At 33.1% G+C, this 19,507-nt stretch overlaps 1 protein-coding gene across 1 annotated transcript; it reads left to right on the plus strand.

The window, feature by feature from the left end:
• The first annotated feature begins 5,636 nt into the window (after positions 1 to 5,636).
• LOC149903197 (putative inorganic phosphate cotransporter) lies at positions 5,637 to 19,267 on the plus strand. The gene is made up of 11 exons (XM_090108934.1): positions 5,637 to 5,714; positions 6,555 to 6,844; positions 9,346 to 9,525; positions 9,928 to 10,066; positions 12,321 to 12,538; positions 14,342 to 14,491; positions 15,079 to 15,211; positions 15,756 to 15,874; positions 17,042 to 17,161; positions 18,368 to 18,491; positions 19,169 to 19,267. The coding sequence occupies exons 1-11, from the start codon at positions 5,660 to 5,662 to the stop codon at positions 19,225 to 19,227; spliced, it is 1,587 nt and encodes a 528-aa protein (XP_089965060.1). The 5' UTR covers positions 5,637 to 5,659; the 3' UTR covers positions 19,228 to 19,267.
• Positions 19,268 to 19,507: the final 240 nt, after the last annotated feature.

A 19,507-nucleotide genomic window follows, 5' to 3' on the forward strand; every position in this document is an offset into this window, starting at 1 on the left:
TTTAGAAAATTCATCCCCTAAAGGGGTAAAATAGGGGATGAAAACTTATACCATGAAAATTTATCTTTTCCACGCAAGCGAAGCTACGGGCAACAGCTAGTAAAATATAAAAGGGATACTTCCTTTCAGAATACCTATTCTTCACTCGACACGTTAACATTAATTATATGTATGAGTAGGTATCGTCGGAAAGAAAACAAAGACAAAATATTAATTCAAGGAATATTATGAAAAATAATTGAACGTATCTTTGATTAATTATTATTAATTTCGTTTGGTTAATTAATTAATTCATTTATTTATTTAAACAGAATTATTCATAGAACTTACAGTAATTGAATCAAAACGTTCAATTTCGAAACGATATTACATAAAAAAACAAAGCGGAGATAGTTAAATATTATTATGTGCGACTACATGCATCCAAGTGCGTGCTACAGAGGTCTAGGACAGAATTTGTACTTCTAGCAAAAATATGAATTGTGGCATCAGAGGCCAGCACACGATTTAACACACGATGTAATGCGGTTTGGTTAGATACACAGTACACGGTCGCAAGAAGAATTCCAACCAATACCCGCGGCCCCATCAGCGGCTTGACGGAACACAGTGGGGTTTTAGTCGGTCGGAAGAATCCGACATAACCCACGGCTCCGTCCCCGGGGGCAGTGGGTATCTTTGGAAAATTTCCCCACTATAAAAAAATAGGTACATAGTACACACACTGGATTCTGTGAGTGAGATAGTTGAAACTTGAAACCTAGTTGTTGTTGTTTCATCCGTGGGACATCTACTGCTGGACAAAGGCCTCCCTCAGGGTTTTCCTAAACCTAGTAGTGTGTTTAAAATTTAAAGAAAATATTTAAAATTATTGTGTAGAATTATTGCCCTAATTTCCTATTCGAATTAGAAATTTAAAACTATTTAACGAGATTTAATTCAATAATAATATTATTAATTCCACATTTCGAACACTTTAAAGAGAGCAGTCACGTCTTTTATTTCTAAAATATTAAGTAAGTATACTTACTTTAAAACTTTTCGAATGGCGGCCGATTTTTCAATGCTTGGATAAAACTTATCTAATGTCACGTAAACTGTCAAATACAGGCAATTAGAATACGTTTTTTAAAATGGTAGTTTTATAAATTATTCGACAAATAAGTTTTAACCAAGGATTGAAAAATCAGCCATTAAATAAGGAAACACGAAGGAATTAGGAATGTTTCTTTATAAAACACTAGCTTACCGCCCACGGCTTCGCCCGCTTTGTCTTAAACCTAATAAATTATGTACTAAAACTTTCTTATTGAATTACTCTATCACATAGAGTAATTCAATAGGAAGGTTTTAGATAGAGTCTATCTATTAAAAAAACACATCAAAATCCGTTGCGTAGTTTTAAAGATTTAAGCATACAAAGGGACAGAGAAAGCGACTTTGTTTGTAGTGATTATTTTTTAAGGTGGTCGTTATTATACTGCGAGAAAAAATGTATTCTTTTAGATTTGTAAACGATTGCACAATACTTGATGACATGAAGAATAAACGAATACCCAATAGTTAAGCTAGTTTAATTATTTGCAACAAGACTACTTATTTCCAACTCAAACTTAATGTTTAGAGCTTCATTAGAAATTAGTTTTGGATGCCGCCGGATTTTCAAAGTCACTTTTGATTAAATTTTCCAAAGTTTGTGAGGCTTCCGTGCGCACGAAGCAGATGTAATGAAATGAATATAATAAAATATCTCTGTTCCTAATACTCTTTAATATATAGCTAATAATATAGCTTTTGCTCACAATATATTACTCTTTTAAATTCCCCGACGAGTACAATATGGGGGTCTTCAAGAGAAGAGTGAACCGGTACCTACTAGGGAAGCGCGTACCATCTTAGACCGCATCTTAGCTTTCCATCAGGCGAGATTGCGGTCAAGCGCTTCCCTATCTTAAGTAAAAAAAAAAAAAAATATCCGAATTTCATCACTGGCCGCGAAAGTTCACCACGACGCCAACTTTACCCAAACCCCATTAACGCTTTGCGAATCAATTTTCTGAAGAACTGTCTTTCTACTTATTTGAGGTTACTTTTTGAATGTATTATAGGTAATATATTGATTTGGGGATTATTAATATTTTGAAATAAATCACCATTTCTTTAACTAATTTTTTAGGAAAGAAACAAGTGAAAACATAAATTTAGTAATGAAAAGGTTAGTATTTTCTAGTGTTTGATTTTACGCGAGTATTATACATTTAGAAATTAAAGAATTTTAACGGATTTTAAACGCGATTTATTAATATTATTATTATTTTCCTGACGTTTTTATTTTCCAGCGAGCGTGGTCACGGGGAGCACACTCGCTGCAAAGTGTGCGAAAAGGTTAGGTAAATCTTTCACCATTTTTAACGAAATTTCACAATATCTTTTACGGAAATAGGAGACACCTAAATAGATATCTATATTTACAAAGAGATTTATCCGGCAACAATTAAACTAATTTTCCTGAAGCTTTACTATTTATAAAAACCGGCCAAGTGCGTATCGGAATCGCGCACTGACGGTTCCGCATAAAGCCTTTTTTTATTTATTGTTATTGTAAATTTATAATTTTCTCAAATATTGCTGTACTAGATTTCCGCCCGCGGCTTCGCCCGCGTTTTCAAAGGAAAACCCGCATAGTTCCCGTTCCCGTGGGATTTCCGCAATAAAACCTATCCTATGTGTTAATCCAAGTTACCCTCTATATGTGTGCTAAATTTCATTGTAATCGGTTCAGTAGTTTTTACGTGAAAGAGTAACAAACATCCATACATCCATACATCCATACATCCAAACAAACTTTCGCCTTTATTATTCGCCTTTATTATTAGTATTAAGATCTGTGCTATTAAACGTTGCTTCGTACCAAATTTCAGGATTCTGTGTTCACGGGAAGTACCCTGAAGGTTTTGATACCTTTGCGAATGGCGAAAATTGCGAAAATTCAAACTAAAACTCAAACATTTATTTATTCAATTAGACTTCTACTAGAAGCACTTTTGAATCGTCATAAAATAATATTATTTTCAAATAAACCACTCATTCGGAAAGTATCTATGGAGAAGAACTGGCAAGAAACTCGATAGGTCACTATAACAATTTAATTTTACAAAATATGTAACTACATATTATTATTATATCAATGAACAATTCTTCAATCGTATCTCGCCATTTTCTTTCACCGCCACGTCAATCCGCGTACCTACCGCATACCGCGTGTGAGTATATCAATCTGTGGTTCTTACGCGAACAAATTTGCAGCAACGGGTGTATATTTTGGCTTGCGTTGGCTTATAAGTTCGATTTTTTTACAGCTTCAAGGGACCGTAGAATTGCGTGTTCAATAAGACTTTCAGATTGATACCTCCACGTGTTCATGAGAAAAATGGTCTTGACAGACAGATAGATAACAAAGTGATCCTAAAAATTGAACTTTAACAGTTCAACAAAATAAAAATACATACGGCTAATGAGTAGAATTTTAAATAGACAAGAAGGAAAGAATAAAGAATTGCTCCACCTTATATACTTTCACCAGCCGCATAGTTCCAACATCGGACAACCCGCCGTAAAAACCAGTTCCATCCGCACAATCCGGATGGTTATGTATATTTCTACTTTCTTGGTATTACTAAATTATTATTTTTGCTTCACTGATTTAGTATGCAACACCTACTTGTATTCCTTCGATCTTTGTTACAATTTTCATTGGTTGGGTTACCTGGAAGAGAAGGCTCTGCAGCCGTAAGGTCGCCTAATGTGCAATTTATGTTTAGCTAGCTGTGCTCCAGGGTTTCACCCGCATTGCTCCGCTCCTGTTAGTCATAGCAAGATGATATATAGCCTGTAGCCTTCCTCGATAAATAGGCTATCTAACAATGAAAGAGTTTTTCAAATCGGACCAGTATTTTCTGAGATAAGCGCGTTCAAAAAAACAAACAAACATTTTAGCTTTATAATATTAGTATAGAATTATTTTTTTGTTATTTCTTTAATTTGGTATGTACAATAAAGCTTTCATTCATTTATTCATTCATGCATGGTGGACACTTCACACGCAATTTCCACGTACGGTGAAGCTTTGGAACGATCATAGCGGTGTTCCCGAACAACTACGACATTGGGGCCTTCAAGAAAAGAGCGTACATGTCATTAAAAGGCAAAGCACCTGTAACGCTACCGATGTTACAATAATTTAAGTGCGGTGGTGACCACTTAAAATCAGGTAGACTACCTTTTTTGACGTGACAACGTCTTATAATTCGATAGAGCCGGCTGCACGCACGAAAAAACATGACTCATGCGGCGTTACCTCGTTCTGAGGCGTTCCATGTAAGGCTTGAAGTGCAAGCGAGAGCGCGGAACGAGCGACAAAGAGGCACAATCGGACGTTGTCACGTTCAACTATCGTCAGTAAACCGAGTTTACAGACAAACAATTTTTTTTTATAGTGGGGAAATCTTCCAAAGATAGCCACGGCCACCGGGGAAGGAGCCGTTGGTCTACCTGCCCCTTTGCTTGCTCTGCTATAAAAAAGACAAAGTCACTTACTTCAGTTTGATAAAAAACACATTAAAACATTTTGTAGTTTGTAAGCTTGTTTGTATTTTTGTACAAGTTCTAAAAAGGGGCCCTAGTTCTCAAGCAGTAAATTATACCATCTTTATTTATTTGTTTTTATTTTTATAATTTCATAATAATATAACAATTATTATCATCAAACTGTTGAATTAGATGAAAATTAAACAAATATACGGCAGCAATTATTAATATAAGGTTTTATATTATAGGATGTTGTTAGTTCATTGATAACTTTATTTAAGTAAGATAGTTGAATTCAAAGATTATGAAATATGTAGAATGTAGATACGACAATGTGGTCTTAAAATATAAAATTGTATTTTAATTTTTAAAACATATATATTTTTTACATTGAATTTGTAAAAAAATAGGAAAAGAGAAACGTAGATCCTGAGGTGGTATTGAAATCTTCCTTGTTTCCTATACGCGTGACTTCTCATGATGTTTTATATGGAATCCAATTTCTTCTACTCTTTCGGTAGGTAGGTACCTAATAACAAAACAAACTATTGAAGACATGTGTTAACATATTAAATGATCAACTGAGTATGTTACATAGTAAATAGGTAAGGAAAATATAAATACAAAATAATAGATATGTGAGCAAAAATAGCGGAAATATTATTTTAGGATCAAACATTTATTTAATAAAAAAATTCTTGGAGATTATTATTTTGGTAGGATCTCCAATATTGAATTACTTGCGTTAAGAAAATTAATGAAGCGAAAAATATTGATGTTGATATTTTCGTTTCTAATAACAGGAGGTTTTCTCGTAGGATAAACATTTATTTTTCATAATATTAAATAATCGGTTATTTAATTTAACATAGACCTAAAATAATGAATTAAACGCATTATCTTGTCACATCTGTAAAATTTTATAATCTTTGAACCGATTTCGCGACAATTTTAAGGTAGTCTTAATAAATATAGCGAAATACGTATTGTTTGTGTTGAAATATAATAAATATCAGTGACATTTAAATATTTCTTATTTGGATTTTTATGGCTCATCGTCTAATAAGTGAAAATGGTTGAAAAGGAATATACAAAAATTCCTACTAAGGAATTCGAAAGTGGTTTCGGTAAGTTGTTTTATGTTTTTGGTGTGAGTTTTGTGTAAGATTTAGAAGGATATAAGTTAGTTGGATCTATGCCAGTAAAAATAAAAATACTTTGATTGCATTATCCTATCGTGTATTTAATAACAATATTATATAAAAAAAGAACAATTATAATAGGTTGTATAATAAAGCCAGATAGCTCCCTGGTGTATTATATTGTGATGTTGTTCATTTCTCAATAAGGTGATTGCTTCATTTTTGTATTATTGTTCTTTAGTTTTCGTAGTATTGTTATATAGTCCCGCTAAATGTTTTACTCTAAAATAATAAATCAGCATTCTTTGACACCTTTTTAATTTGAAATCAGATTTTAACTTCCCACTTCATCTGAGTAGGAAATTTCCATGAAAATGAGGTGTTTCACCGCGGCAAAAAGTAGCCTAATGTCACTCTCTACTTTTCACTATCTTCAGACACAAAAGGTACTAAAGAAAATCGTTCTATTGTGAAAGAAATACAAAAAATTATGGTACGTTCAGAGGCCTGGCAAGCAGCCCGGCACGTAGCCCGGCAAGCACCCTGTGCGCTTACGGTACAAACAAACACGGGTGCATGCACAAACAACATGTTGACATGCTTGTGCCCGTTCTTGTGCTCGTTGAATATCACTGAACGCAAGCGTCTGAACCCACTATTACGTTTTCGCATATTTTATAAAATTAGTAAGCCTAAAATTAGTACCTTCCAGGTAATCATGACTTCCTTACTTATTTTATAGACCTACCCTACCTAAGTCGGAGATTGACTCCACAATACCTATAAAATAATAATCATAGATGCAAATAATATCTTTCCTTCCAGAAAAGAAACCAGACCCGCCTAAATATGGATTCGGAGTGAGACACGTGCAAGCCTTAATCATTTTCACAGCATATTCCATCGGTTACATAGCTAGAAGCCACCTTGGTGTCACTATAGTAGCCATGACGAATGATGCCGATTCAACAACAAAATTAGCACTAAATTCTACTGTAAATCACACTGATATTGCTAAATTATTAAATAGCACAACAGTAAATGAAATAGATGCAGCTAACGATAGTGTATCTAATGTTAGTGTTACTGATGACGGCATTTGGAATATTTATCAGGTATGTATGACTTTTAATTCAACTTGATCCAGAATTCATGGATTCAATAGTTCAGAGGTATAAAAAATAATGTAAAATTACAACAATAGAGCGATTTAGCAAAGCGGTAGATAGACTACAGAATTTGAAATGTAAAGCAACATCACTTTCGTAGTAATAATGTTCAAGTAACTGAGATTTTGGCGATAGTTAAAAAGGTTCTTGTCTGCATTGCCATCGTTCATTATTGCCTTTTTTATTATTTCAATAGTCAAGTCCATAAGAAACTTAAGGTTTCAGGCCTAATTGTCAGTTAAAATACATAGGTAGAAATATTTGTGCCAATCTAAAAACGTAAAAGTAATTTGACAATAAGTACCTGCAAAATGTCTCCAACAATTTTAAACGAAATACATATGTAATTTGATACTGATTTAATCTATTAAAACCAGATATTGGTTTAATGCTAGTTTATGTTGTTTCCATGTGGTAAATGAAAACGTAAGCCGTGGTACGTGTGAGCATTAATAGCTTGGTAAATATACACGTATTTGGATACCACGGACCACAATAAACAGTAAATTCAATGAACCGTTTGGCCCATCCCTTGAGTGTATTGTATAGTAAGGCAGGGCTGGCCCTTTGTAGTTTTGTAGATCGAAGTGATCTTGTAATAATGAGAATATGTATCTGCTTTGGTGTTTTCCTTGATATCTAATATTATGTCTCTAATAATATTTGTTACATTTAAAGCTAAATTTAGTACATAATAACAGTAACTCATTTTGCCCCAGCACCCTTTTTTTTATAGTGGGGAAATCTTCTAAAGATACCCACGGCTCCCGGGGAAGGAGCCGTGGGTTATGTCGGATTCTTACCGACTAAAACCCCACTGTGTTCCGTCGAGCCGCTTTAATGATGGGGCCGCGGGTATTTGTTAGGATTCTTCCGCGACCTTGCCCCAGCACCCTATAATCTATAAATGATGATGATTTTCTATAAATTTGCAATAAAGATAATTAATCTATGTACCTACATGGAAATTAACTAAAAAACTAAAATATATATGTACCGACAATTTAATATCTACAAGTAGGCACAAAATATAAACTTTATGGTAATAATTTTGAAATTAGGACGTGTCAACCCCAACTCAATTATTCTTCCATTAACGAGTTAGAATAAAGAAAAATATATATAAATCTTCTATGTCGGGTGTCTAAGTCGCATGATTTATAACTTCCGGGTTTGATAATGACTTTAAAATTAGTGGGTGGCAACCCTATCTCATTTCCATACGTCCATTAGCGAATTAAACAAGAGATGTATTCAAACAGCCACAAAATTAATTCAATTAATAATAATTGAACTGAAATGGTAACATTATTCTTCATTAATCCCATAATAATATGTAAATTTATTTTGAGAGGGGTCTAGTATGTTAACAGAAATGATCACCATGCCAATATTTGTAATTTACTTTAATTTTAAAATATATACAAGTCTAGGTTACGTTAAAAATAAAACCTAATGCTGAAAGTTACCTAGGTCACAATGTCACCAGTTTTGTAATTATAATCCATACTAATATTATACATGCGAAAGTAACTCTGTCTGTCTGTTACTCATCACGCCTTAACTACTGAACCAATTTGCATGAAATTTGGTATAGAGATATTTTGATACCCGAGAAAGGACATAGGATAGGTTTTATCCCGGAAATCCTACGGGAACGGGTTTTTCTTTGAAAACGCGGGCGAAGCCGCGGGCGGAAAGCTAGTATCCTATAAACTTAATTCAAATCAACCACTAACATAGCAGAGTCAAACTTAACATTTATTAGTCTCCTAAATCTAATCCAGTATCTCTAGGTTATAACAGACGCTATTCAGAGCATCAAGGGAACTATAATAATAACAACTCCAACAGCGCTAACATTAATAACAATCTTAGGCTTAAGGAAACCAAATATACCAAAACAGTTCATAAATGTAAGATCTCTATAAATAAAAATGAATCCCTATTTCCCTTGGTCACGGCATCACGCGTGAGCAGATGGAATGATTTCGCCAACTTTTTTTTGTTGTGTTTGTTATTGTCAGGAGAAACTTACGACAATAGTACTTATATTCAATTAATAAAGAGAACTAATTGAAGGCAGGAAAACATTATGTTGGGTCAAATAGAATGTTAATATAATCTATATATAGCGTCCCCTAAGAAAGGATTTTAGAAAATTCATCCCCTAAAGGGGTAAAATAGGGGATGAAAAGTTATACCATGAAAATTTATCTTTTCCACGCAAGCGAAGCTGCGGGCAACAACTAGTTGATGAATAAATAAACAATCGCCGAAACGTTACTACTAATTCAAAACCACTTCATGACGAGCTGACCAAGAGGTATAAGAGAAGGAATATGATAAAGATCTCAATTATAGAGATCGATATAAAACATATTTTTTCCTGTCTCCTTAAATATATGGATCAGCAACAAAGTCATCATGCTCTAAATACTTTACAGCAATACCATTGGTCGAAGCCAACCCAGGAAATGGTCCTCAGCTCTTTTTTCGTTGGATACGCCATCATGACGTTCCTCAGTGGACCCATCTGCCAGCGATGGGGTGGGAAGATCCAACTCCAAATGGCCATGCTTGTTAATGGGATTGTGTCTATTCTGTCACCGTGGGTCGTGGCGTGGGTGAGTTTGAAGTTAATTATTATTTATACTTTAATCTAACTAAACTATTCATGCAAGTTAGATTAGAGTGATCTTATGCTGCGAAAACTCGGCTTGAAAACGTTACGCTCTAAACTACAGTGTACAATCCGTATGAAATAATTTCCACTTAACAATTAAACTAAGGTTCATTATGAAAACCTATACAAAACTAAATTTTACATATTTTATTAAGCAATCTTAACCGAAATTTTTAACCTATTAATTCTCTCACATTTTCTATTAGTTTACAAAATGTGTCGTATAAGTTTTGTTACATATTCAATGTTTAGTATTCCTCGTTCATCACCATATTATGTACTATGTATCACGTATATATTATGTATATGTATATCTATTATACTATAATCAAATGATTCCCAGGGCGGTTGGAAGGCTCTCTGCTTTTGTCGTATATTGCAAGGATTATCTCAAGGGGGATTGCTTCCGAGCTTACATACAATATTGGCAAATTGGGTGCCTCTGAGTGAACGAGGAACGCTCAGTAGCTACGTCTTTACAGGTATATTGAATATATTATTAACTGTTATTAATGGTTTGGCTGTTGGTTGATTAAATACGCCAAAAATATAGAATTGATTTTTATGAATGGCAGCATCGCGTTGTAAGTTATGAAACAGAATAAGAATTCGTTAATTTAAGAGAAATCTCTTTAAAATAAATTTTTAATAATTCAGTCGGACAATAGCTTATCGTATAGTATTATTATGCATATTGATTAACAAATTAAGCAAGTATCAACAGTTTATTAAACCATTCGTTGATTTTAACATTTACACATAACTTTATAAGTGGTCCTTTGTGTCAACTGTCATGTGCCTTGCGTGTGATACCGAATAATTAAAAACAATAGCATGCACAAGAAATATAATAAATAGGAAACAAATAATAATAATTACAAGTTCATAACCTCGAGCTGTAACGAACGTAACTAAGTATATTATTCTTTATCTTCATTTGATATTTTTCAAATACCAACAAAATTTGAAATAAAAAGCATTTTAAAATAATGACTAAAAATAGAGCAAGTAGAAAGAGAATTCACAAAGGCATACAAAAAACTACTTCTTTATTTGTAATTTGTTGATTTATCTTTTGCGTTAAAATAAATAAGGATTTCGCAGCGGTGTTGTAATAAAACATTTCTGAGCTCGCTTTGCTACAGTTTATTCAAATAATAGTATAGGAAAGTTTATTTTCACGGCAAAAACAAAGTAATTAATTGCTTCCTCTGTCCAAGACCTAGAATAATTTGCTGAAGTCTTATTCTTGCAGCAAAAAGTTTTGTAAAATTGTTCTGCGTTATTTGCTACGTGGTGCATTTACATCAAACGAACGTAGAGCTAGAACAAGAGCATTCTTCGTGAGCTTTTAGTGTAAACGAAAATTTGTACTATTCAGTGTTGTTCAGTATTAGAGCATTGCATAGAATATTTTCGAACGCACTATGAACGAAAGAATGCTTTACGCCTGTTTACACTAAAAATATTTGACATTGTGGGGTTACAATGCTCATTCGTTTGATGTAAATGCACCGTGAAATGCTTACTGACTTCAACGAGTTTACGTTCACGTGTAAACAAGACGTATCAAATTAAAAATAAATTATTTATTTATTTATTTATTTATTTATTTATTTATTTATTTATTTCTGATTCCTTACAGCTATTCTTACAATAATTACATAATAATTGAACAATACGCCAATAAAAAGGAATTCCATTAATAGAATTATTATAATAAACATGTGACAAAGAAAATTGAGTAAGAAAGTAGGAGGAAGATATACGTTAAAATAATAAACAAAATACTATTGTGATGAGTGTAGGTGTAGGTATGGTGTGTAGTTTGTTGTGAGTGAGTGTGTAGAGTAGAGTATGTATGTATATACTTTAAGTAACTAAAAATTAAGTACTGAAACCTATATTATATAATAGTTATTATGAATTATTGGAAAAAGTGATTTCTTTTTTAAAATTTGAGCGATTATAATTAATTTGTTAATAAGAAAGAAGGAAAATAGACTACAGGCCCATGTCGAAAATTTTATGGGTCATTTGAACCACCAGGTGACCTATCTAGAACGATATAAGAGCATAAAATAATAAGATTCAGCACTATCACGACACTTGTAAGCTGTCCAACTGAGTGCAGATGAGAATTCGAAAGTACAGGTAGAGATTTTTTCTCCTTGTCTCCATGATTTTTGTACGGCGTTGCGGAATAATGGATTAAAAGCAGTATAGAAATAGTATGACACAGATGCCGTCATAGTGCTGAATTTTATTGTTTTATGCTCTTATATCGTTCTAGATAGGTCACCTGGTGGTTCAAATGACCCATAAATTTTTCAACATGGGCCTGTAGTCTAAAAGATCGAAGTGTCTATGCTAACACAAACGATTTTGCACGATAATCTTATTTTAATTTTTGAAAAATTCAGCTTTGAACGGGTCATGACATATTTTCATTGCCACAAGGTATAAGCAATAGAGCTACAACACGAGTTTTGCTGTGGATCTTTTACCACAACGCTACTAAATTATAAATAAAATAAAATAAAAAAGCCTTTTATTTCCATACAACAATATTAACAATTTGTGTTAGTAGCTTGTTAGTAATCGATTATTTACATAAACTTAAATTATGGTTAGTAATGTTAGTGTTAACTTATGTAATATTATTTGTTATGATCGATCCCTCGTTGGTTGGAGGTCTCATTAAGTACCAAACAAAAATATTATTCCCTTTCACAGGATCAGGCTTTGGTACAGTCGTAGGTTTCCAATTCAGTGGTGTCCTCGCTACCAGCAGTCTGGGCTGGCCATCACCGTTCTGGGGAGTTGGTATATTCTGCCTCGTTGGTTTTGTCCTGGTCACCGTATTTGGTGCTGCCACACCTGATGATCATAAGACGATATCACAGGCTGAAAAGGATTATATCATTGGAGCTTCTGGGGAAGGAACACATACGGTAAGTGACGTTCGGATTTAAATTGTTATATCCTACTACTATTATAAAGGCGAAAGTTTGTAAGTACCTATGGATGTATGGATGTTTGTTACTCTTTCACGTAAAAACTACTGAACCGATTACAATGAAATTTAGCACACATATAGAGGGTAACTTGGATTAACACATAGGATAGGTTTTATCCCGGAAATCCCACGGGAACGGGAACTATGCGGGTTTTCCTTTGAAAACGCGGGCGAAGCCGCGGGCGGAAATCTAGTTCAGCTATATGTTGCTATTATCATCATCATGAGCCTATATTTGTTCCCACTGCATGGATATAGGCTTCAATATGTGTAATGTGTATGGGGTATAGTACCTTGGTACCTTGTAGGTATCCTAGGTTATAATTACTGGCTAAGTGACGGTTGGCATATGTCACATATCATCAATTTTTGTTTCTTCTATTATGTCAGATTCCTTGCAATGTTTTGTTTTAACGATTTGAACAATAGCTATTAGAATATTGTGGAAATTACGATTGGAACCCTCAAACTTTTAAAATATCTGTCCTTACAACTGAGTCACCGCAAACTAACTTTTCCGTCTATCGATTTAATACTTACATTATTACACTTATAAATTATTAGTTAACTCAAACTCAAACTCACTTACATTACTATATTTATAAATTGTTCCTCAACAGATTTATTACTTCATTATCAATAATAAATCGGTTTATAATAAATCACTAACGACATTAATTAAGCGACAAATAATCTAGATATTAATCGTAATCTAGGATAATCCCAAGAGAGGATACCTATTGTATTTGTTTCTTAATTGGACATAATTGCTGTCTTTAGTAATTTTGTATCGATAATTAAACAAGTCACTATATTATCTCTATATTAAATCCAAAAGTGCACGCCTCATAATTTTTTTTTAATAAATATTTATTAATTATTATTTTTGTTTATTTAATAACAATTAAACCACATCGAATCAGACCCTGAAAAATGAAAGGGTTCTATTCCTGAGCATACTCAAGCGTAAGAAAAAAAAAAAGACTCGATTAGTAAAGTATTTCGGTCGCTATCGTGTTAACAAGAAAAAGGATCCGCACATACAGACACACGGACGTCCAAGACAGAACTTTTTTAAACTGTTTTTTAACTAGTTTAAATAACAAAAATGACATCAAAAATATCATGAACGTTAAAAATAGTGTTTTTTCTTAATATGTGTGTATATGTATTATCTTACAAGTGCAATGTATGATACATAAAGACATTTTAAGTTTGAAAAATCAGATGTTTCGCGCGAAGTGACAGTAGTACCCACCTCAACGCTTCGCTTATGAGGCGTGCAATATTTATTTTACTACAATAGTTTATCACTACACAGTAGAAAATAAAGTCCCTTCTATCTGTCCCTATATATATTATATATTCAAATCATTAGAACTACGCAAAATATTTTATTAAGTTTTTTTTTTAAACATAGAGTTTTTTCCTAATAATTTTCTAGGACATTAATTAATTGTTAAGTTGTAGACAAGCGGGCAAAGCAGCGGGCAGAAAGACAGTTTAAATAAAATCATCATCATCACCAATTATTATGCACTAGGTACCATGATTAATTATTTTCTTCGTCATTTCTGGGTTGCCTGGTAGATATCGATACCAGCGATAAGGCCGCCTTTTGTACATTGTTAAATTTAAATATTTTTAAGCACTTCCACTAAAAATTGAGGTAATCATCAAAGTGATATTACATTGCATTACATTGCGCGGTGACTAAAACAGTCTTCTATATTTACAGCAACCAAGAGTGCCATGGAAAGCGATCATGACATCAAAACACACATGGGCTACGTTTATCACGCACATAAGTAGCGCTTCTACGTATGTGTTCTTCTTTATACAAGTACCCACATATTTGTATGCGATATTGAAAGTGAATATTAAAAATGTAAGTATTCATGCTAATTAATTTTAATATAGTGCGTATTTTGAATGAATGAATGAATGAAAAATACTTTATTGCACACTTAATACAGGATTATAAACTAAGAACCATACAACTAACAACATGTACAGAGGGCGGTCTTATCGCTTTAAGCGATTTCTTCCAGACAACCCGAAAATTTAAAAGGATTACATTTATGGTGGTGGTGCATTACAAACTTAAAATTTTGATTTTAACTAAAATAGAATGAATAATAAATAAATATAAAATATAATTATAACCTTGAATATTTTGTCTAATAATATTTTGGTATTATTAGACAAAATATTCAATGGAATTTAGATTTTGACAAACTTTATAATATTATAATATAGAAATTACCGCTACCGAAATTCATATACTAAACTTTAATTAAGCAAAAAAAAATTTTTTATGTTTTTGCGATAATGGTTGTGTTTCGTCATTTATTTTGTAGTACTTACCTTTAAAATACGTTCCAAGATTTTGAATGAAATTTGGAAGTCTTCAATTTTGGTTTAAAATAAAATATTTGCAAATTGTTTAAGTACTCCCAATTTTTTTTCTTTCAGAGTGGTTTATTCTCATCTCTACCGTATGTGTTCGCATTTTTCTCTTGTATCTTCTTTGGATTTTTGAGTGACTTTTTAATAAATAGAAAATTAATAAGTATGAGAAATGCAAGACGGTTTTCAAATAGTATCGGTAAGTTACATTTTTTATTAGTATTTTTAATTCATACAAAAATATACCCACGCTTGATTATAGCGTTCATGCATTTTTATACAAAAAAAGACGTGTGGCACTCGGGGACTGCCGCGGTAAAGCTATTGCATAGCATGCCTTCAAGCCACACCTCCGCGCCCGTCGGAGTGGGGAGCGTGAGGTTTTTTCGTTACGGAATTTCTCGATTCTGTCCCCGCGCTCAAGGCCCGCAATAGAAGCATTTGCATAGGCAATAGCTTAAAAAAATGTTCATAAACAATTTCACAATTTCAATTGTTTCTTATAAAAGCAAAAGTATGTGTTGTCTTGATTTTGATATTTTTGGTTTTATGGCATTCAAATGCTTTATAAAATTTAACTTAGTCCCTTAGACACATAAAACCGATAAATTCCATCGCTCTGGCGGGTCACGAGTGGCTGAATTGGTCAAGCATCCACCCCGGATTGGCGCGAAAGGATCCGGGTTCGAGTCCCGCCTCGTGATGAATTTTTTTCTATTCTTTATAAATTTTAATGTTTTCAGGTTCAGTGGTCCCAGCGATATGCCTAGGTTTAGTATCATATACAACCAATGTAACCGTTGCTGTTATATGCTTTGTGACCGCCGTGGGAAGCCATGCTGCTGTGCATAGCGGATGGGTGGTAAGTTTATATTATGAACTAGCGGTCCGCCCCGGCTTCGCCCGTGGTACATATTTATGTTTTCTCTACATAAGAACCATCCTGGTACTTCAAGGTATATAATAAAAAAAGAATTATCGAAATCGGTCCACCCGTTCTCGAGTTATGCGCTTACCAACACATTTTGCGATTCATTTTTATATTATAGATAATTAATTTAATATGATAAACAAAAAGAACATGATGAAATTGAGAATAAAAAAGTGCATTTGCGTGACGAAATCGTTCAAACTCTAAATAAATTAAATAAAAAGTTGAATGACAATAAACAAGCAAGAAGGTTTGATAAGATATCGATTTAAAATTAGTAAAGTTTCTTCCATGTTCCGAATTACTGGGTTAATCTGAAATCTAGTTATCTTATGTTATATGGATGATAGGAAGTTACAATTATGATTTGATTGCAAATATAACAATGGTTACCAAATAATCTCACAACTTTTCAAGATTGACTTTTCAAGATGATACGTAAAAATTAAGTAGGTACATACTTATGAATTTTCTAGTATACCTAAACAATTTCTCTGATGACATTTTTAGGAAACATCTTATATATAAAAATGAATCGCAAAATGTGTTGGTAAGCGCATAACTCGAGAACGGCTGAACCGATTTCGATAATTCTTTTTTTATTATATTCCTTGAAGTACGAGGATGGTTCTTATGTAGAGAAAACGTAAATATGTACCACGGGCGAAGCCGGGGCGGACCGCTAGTCTTATATATAAAAATGAATCGCAAAATGTGTTGGTAAGCGCATAACTCGAGAACCGCTGAACCGATTTCGATAAATCTTTTTTTATTATATTCCTTGAAGTACGAGGATGGTTTTTATGTAGAGAAAACGTAAATATGTACCACGGGCGAAGCCGGGGCGGACCGCTAGTCTTATATATAAAAATGAATCGCAAAATGTGTTGGTAAGCGCATAACTCGAGAACGGCTGAACAGATTTCGATAATTCTTTTTTTATTATATTCCTTGAAGTATGAGGATGGTTCTTATGTAGAGAAAACGTAAACATGTACCACGGGCGAAGCCGGGGCGGACCGCTAGTAATAATAGAAAAATACTTTAAGCTAAAGCTAAAATTACACAAACCTAATTATTATTATTAAACGTTTCCAGGTAAATTACATAGATCTATCCCCAAACTACAGTGGTGTTCTGATGGCGATAGGAAACGGGATGGGCAACGGATTCGTGTTGGTGCTATCTACTTTTATATCCTTTATAGTAAAAGATGTGGTAAGTTGATTGATGATTACATTTTTATTAATCTAAAGTCTAAACTAATACTACACTTACACACACGCACACACACACACACACACACAAACAGCAAACTGCATGCCCGAAATGTTTGATTTATTGCACAAAATAATGTAGGAAATGTAGTACAAACAAATAAGTTACAAAAATTTTGCACAAAAGGCGGCCTTATTGCTACACAGCAATCTCTGCCAGGCAAGGAAATGTAAGAAGAATAAGGATAGCGCAAAAAAGAAATAAAAGAAAGAATATAGTTACAATGTTATTATTAACCTTTTTTAAAATTATTCAAATTGTTCCTAATTATTCTATCTATACAAATATTATAAAGAGGAAAGGTTTGATTTTTTGTTTGTTTGTTTGTTTGTATGAATTGAATAGGCTCCGAAACTACTTGGCAGATTTGAAAAATTCTTTCACTGTTGGAAAGCTACATCATTTCTGAGTGACATAGGCTAGGTTTTATCCCGGAAATCCCACGGGAACGGGAACTATGCGGGTTTTTTTTTGAAAACGCGGACGAAGCCGCAGGCGGAAAGCTAGTACTTTATAAAAATATGTAACTACTAGTATATAAGTTAACTAAATAATACTGGCTAAGTCTGGAGAGGAAGGCGTCTATCGTCTCTAGCACAGGTTTCCTAGTTGAGGCGATCGTCATGTCTAAATTGTTTTTTTATATACATAAATAAAAAATAGTTTATTTGGAAACAATACTGTTTCCAAATAAACGATTTTTATTTTATTTTAATAATATAATTAAGAGGATATTAGTTTTTTTAACGTTTGGAGCTTAAAGTTTAGCCATGAGCCATTTCAAAAATGCTTTCATCAGTAGAAAGTTACTTACTAGGTACTTAAATCCTTAATAATAGATTTTGTAACGTAACCTAATCCAGTTAAAGGCAACTGCTCCCGTTAATCTATTACTCCAAAACTACTCAACCGATTTTGAAAACACTCCCTCGTGAAGAAGCTCCATTATTTCTAATTATTACATAGACTGTTTTTCAATAATATTTTCAGTTTATAGTAGGTACATAATTATCAAGATTCTTAAAACTATTTTCTTAGTGGGTTAGCCAGGGATTTAAAACTAATGTGAAATTATGTAAAAAATTGTGAAAAAAAAGAATTGATTTTTGAATTTTTATTTAATTATTATTTATTTTATGTTCACAGACAGACGCAGTTCAATGGAGGATGATGATGTTTATCATGGCCGGTTTCAACTTGCTTGGCAATACGATATTTTTCTTATTTTCATCAGCTGACGTACAACCATGGAATGATGACCACCATAAAGGTATATTGAAATATAAGTGAAGTCCCGTGTCCCCGTAGTGGGGTAGGGGGCAGATGCATTATTCATACATCTGTTTCACTGATCGATTTTTCTTTAGGGACAAGTAGGTGATCAGCCTTCTGTGTCCTGCCAGACCAAGACATTTTTTTTTTTTTTCGTCTCCACCGGGAATCGATCCCAGGACCCCTCGGTTCTACGCTCACGCGTCAACCACTGTACCGAGGAGGCGGTCTGTATTAGTGGTCTGTGTTGTATATTTGTATATTGAAATATACAAATCCTTATTTATGTTAATAAGTAGGTATTTTATAAATGCGAAATAAACTTTTATCTCTATGAATGTTAACGTCTCACTCATACTAAACCGATTTTGATAAAAGTTTGAACAGAAATAGAGTAAGATGCGGGAGAAGACAAAGGGTTTGTTGTTATAAAATTTGTTGAGAGGTTGAGCTAGGAGCGGGTAAAAAAATAATATTTGTCCCAATTATTATGATTACGAGTTTTCATATACCTACTTAGAAATAGAAGTATGTAGTAGTATTTTTGTAATTTTTATACAATGCAATTTGACATAAACATCGTACGCATCTTCCACTATATTCTCGCTGACCAAGACGGTCCAATAATAATATTATTTTTATATTTATTTTTACAATACAAGTTATTCTTTACAGACCCGGAAGAAATTAAACTGCAAACAGAAAAGGAAGGACTGAAAACTTTAGTTAATTAGATTTAAGTAATTAGTAAAATATATTTCTGTACATATTTAACTTTTGTTTCATTTTACCCTTGCGCCTATAATTTTGTATAAACAGTTATGTAAATATAAAACTTAAGGCCGATTTTTCAATGCTTGGATAAAACTTATTCGTCGAATAATGTATAAATCTACCATTTTAAATACGTATTCTAATTGCCCATATTTGACAGTTTACGTGACATTTTAATATTATCGTGTAATACTTTATTGGACGGATAAGTTTTATCCAAGCATTGAAAAATCGGCCCTT

This window comes from Colias eurytheme, chromosome 13 (genome assembly GCF_061535395.1).
Source record: "Colias eurytheme isolate Ceu_HAF_F1 chromosome 13, ilColEury1 Martin Lab GWU primary, whole genome shotgun sequence".
NCBI lineage: Eukaryota > Metazoa > Arthropoda > Insecta > Lepidoptera > Pieridae > Colias > Colias eurytheme.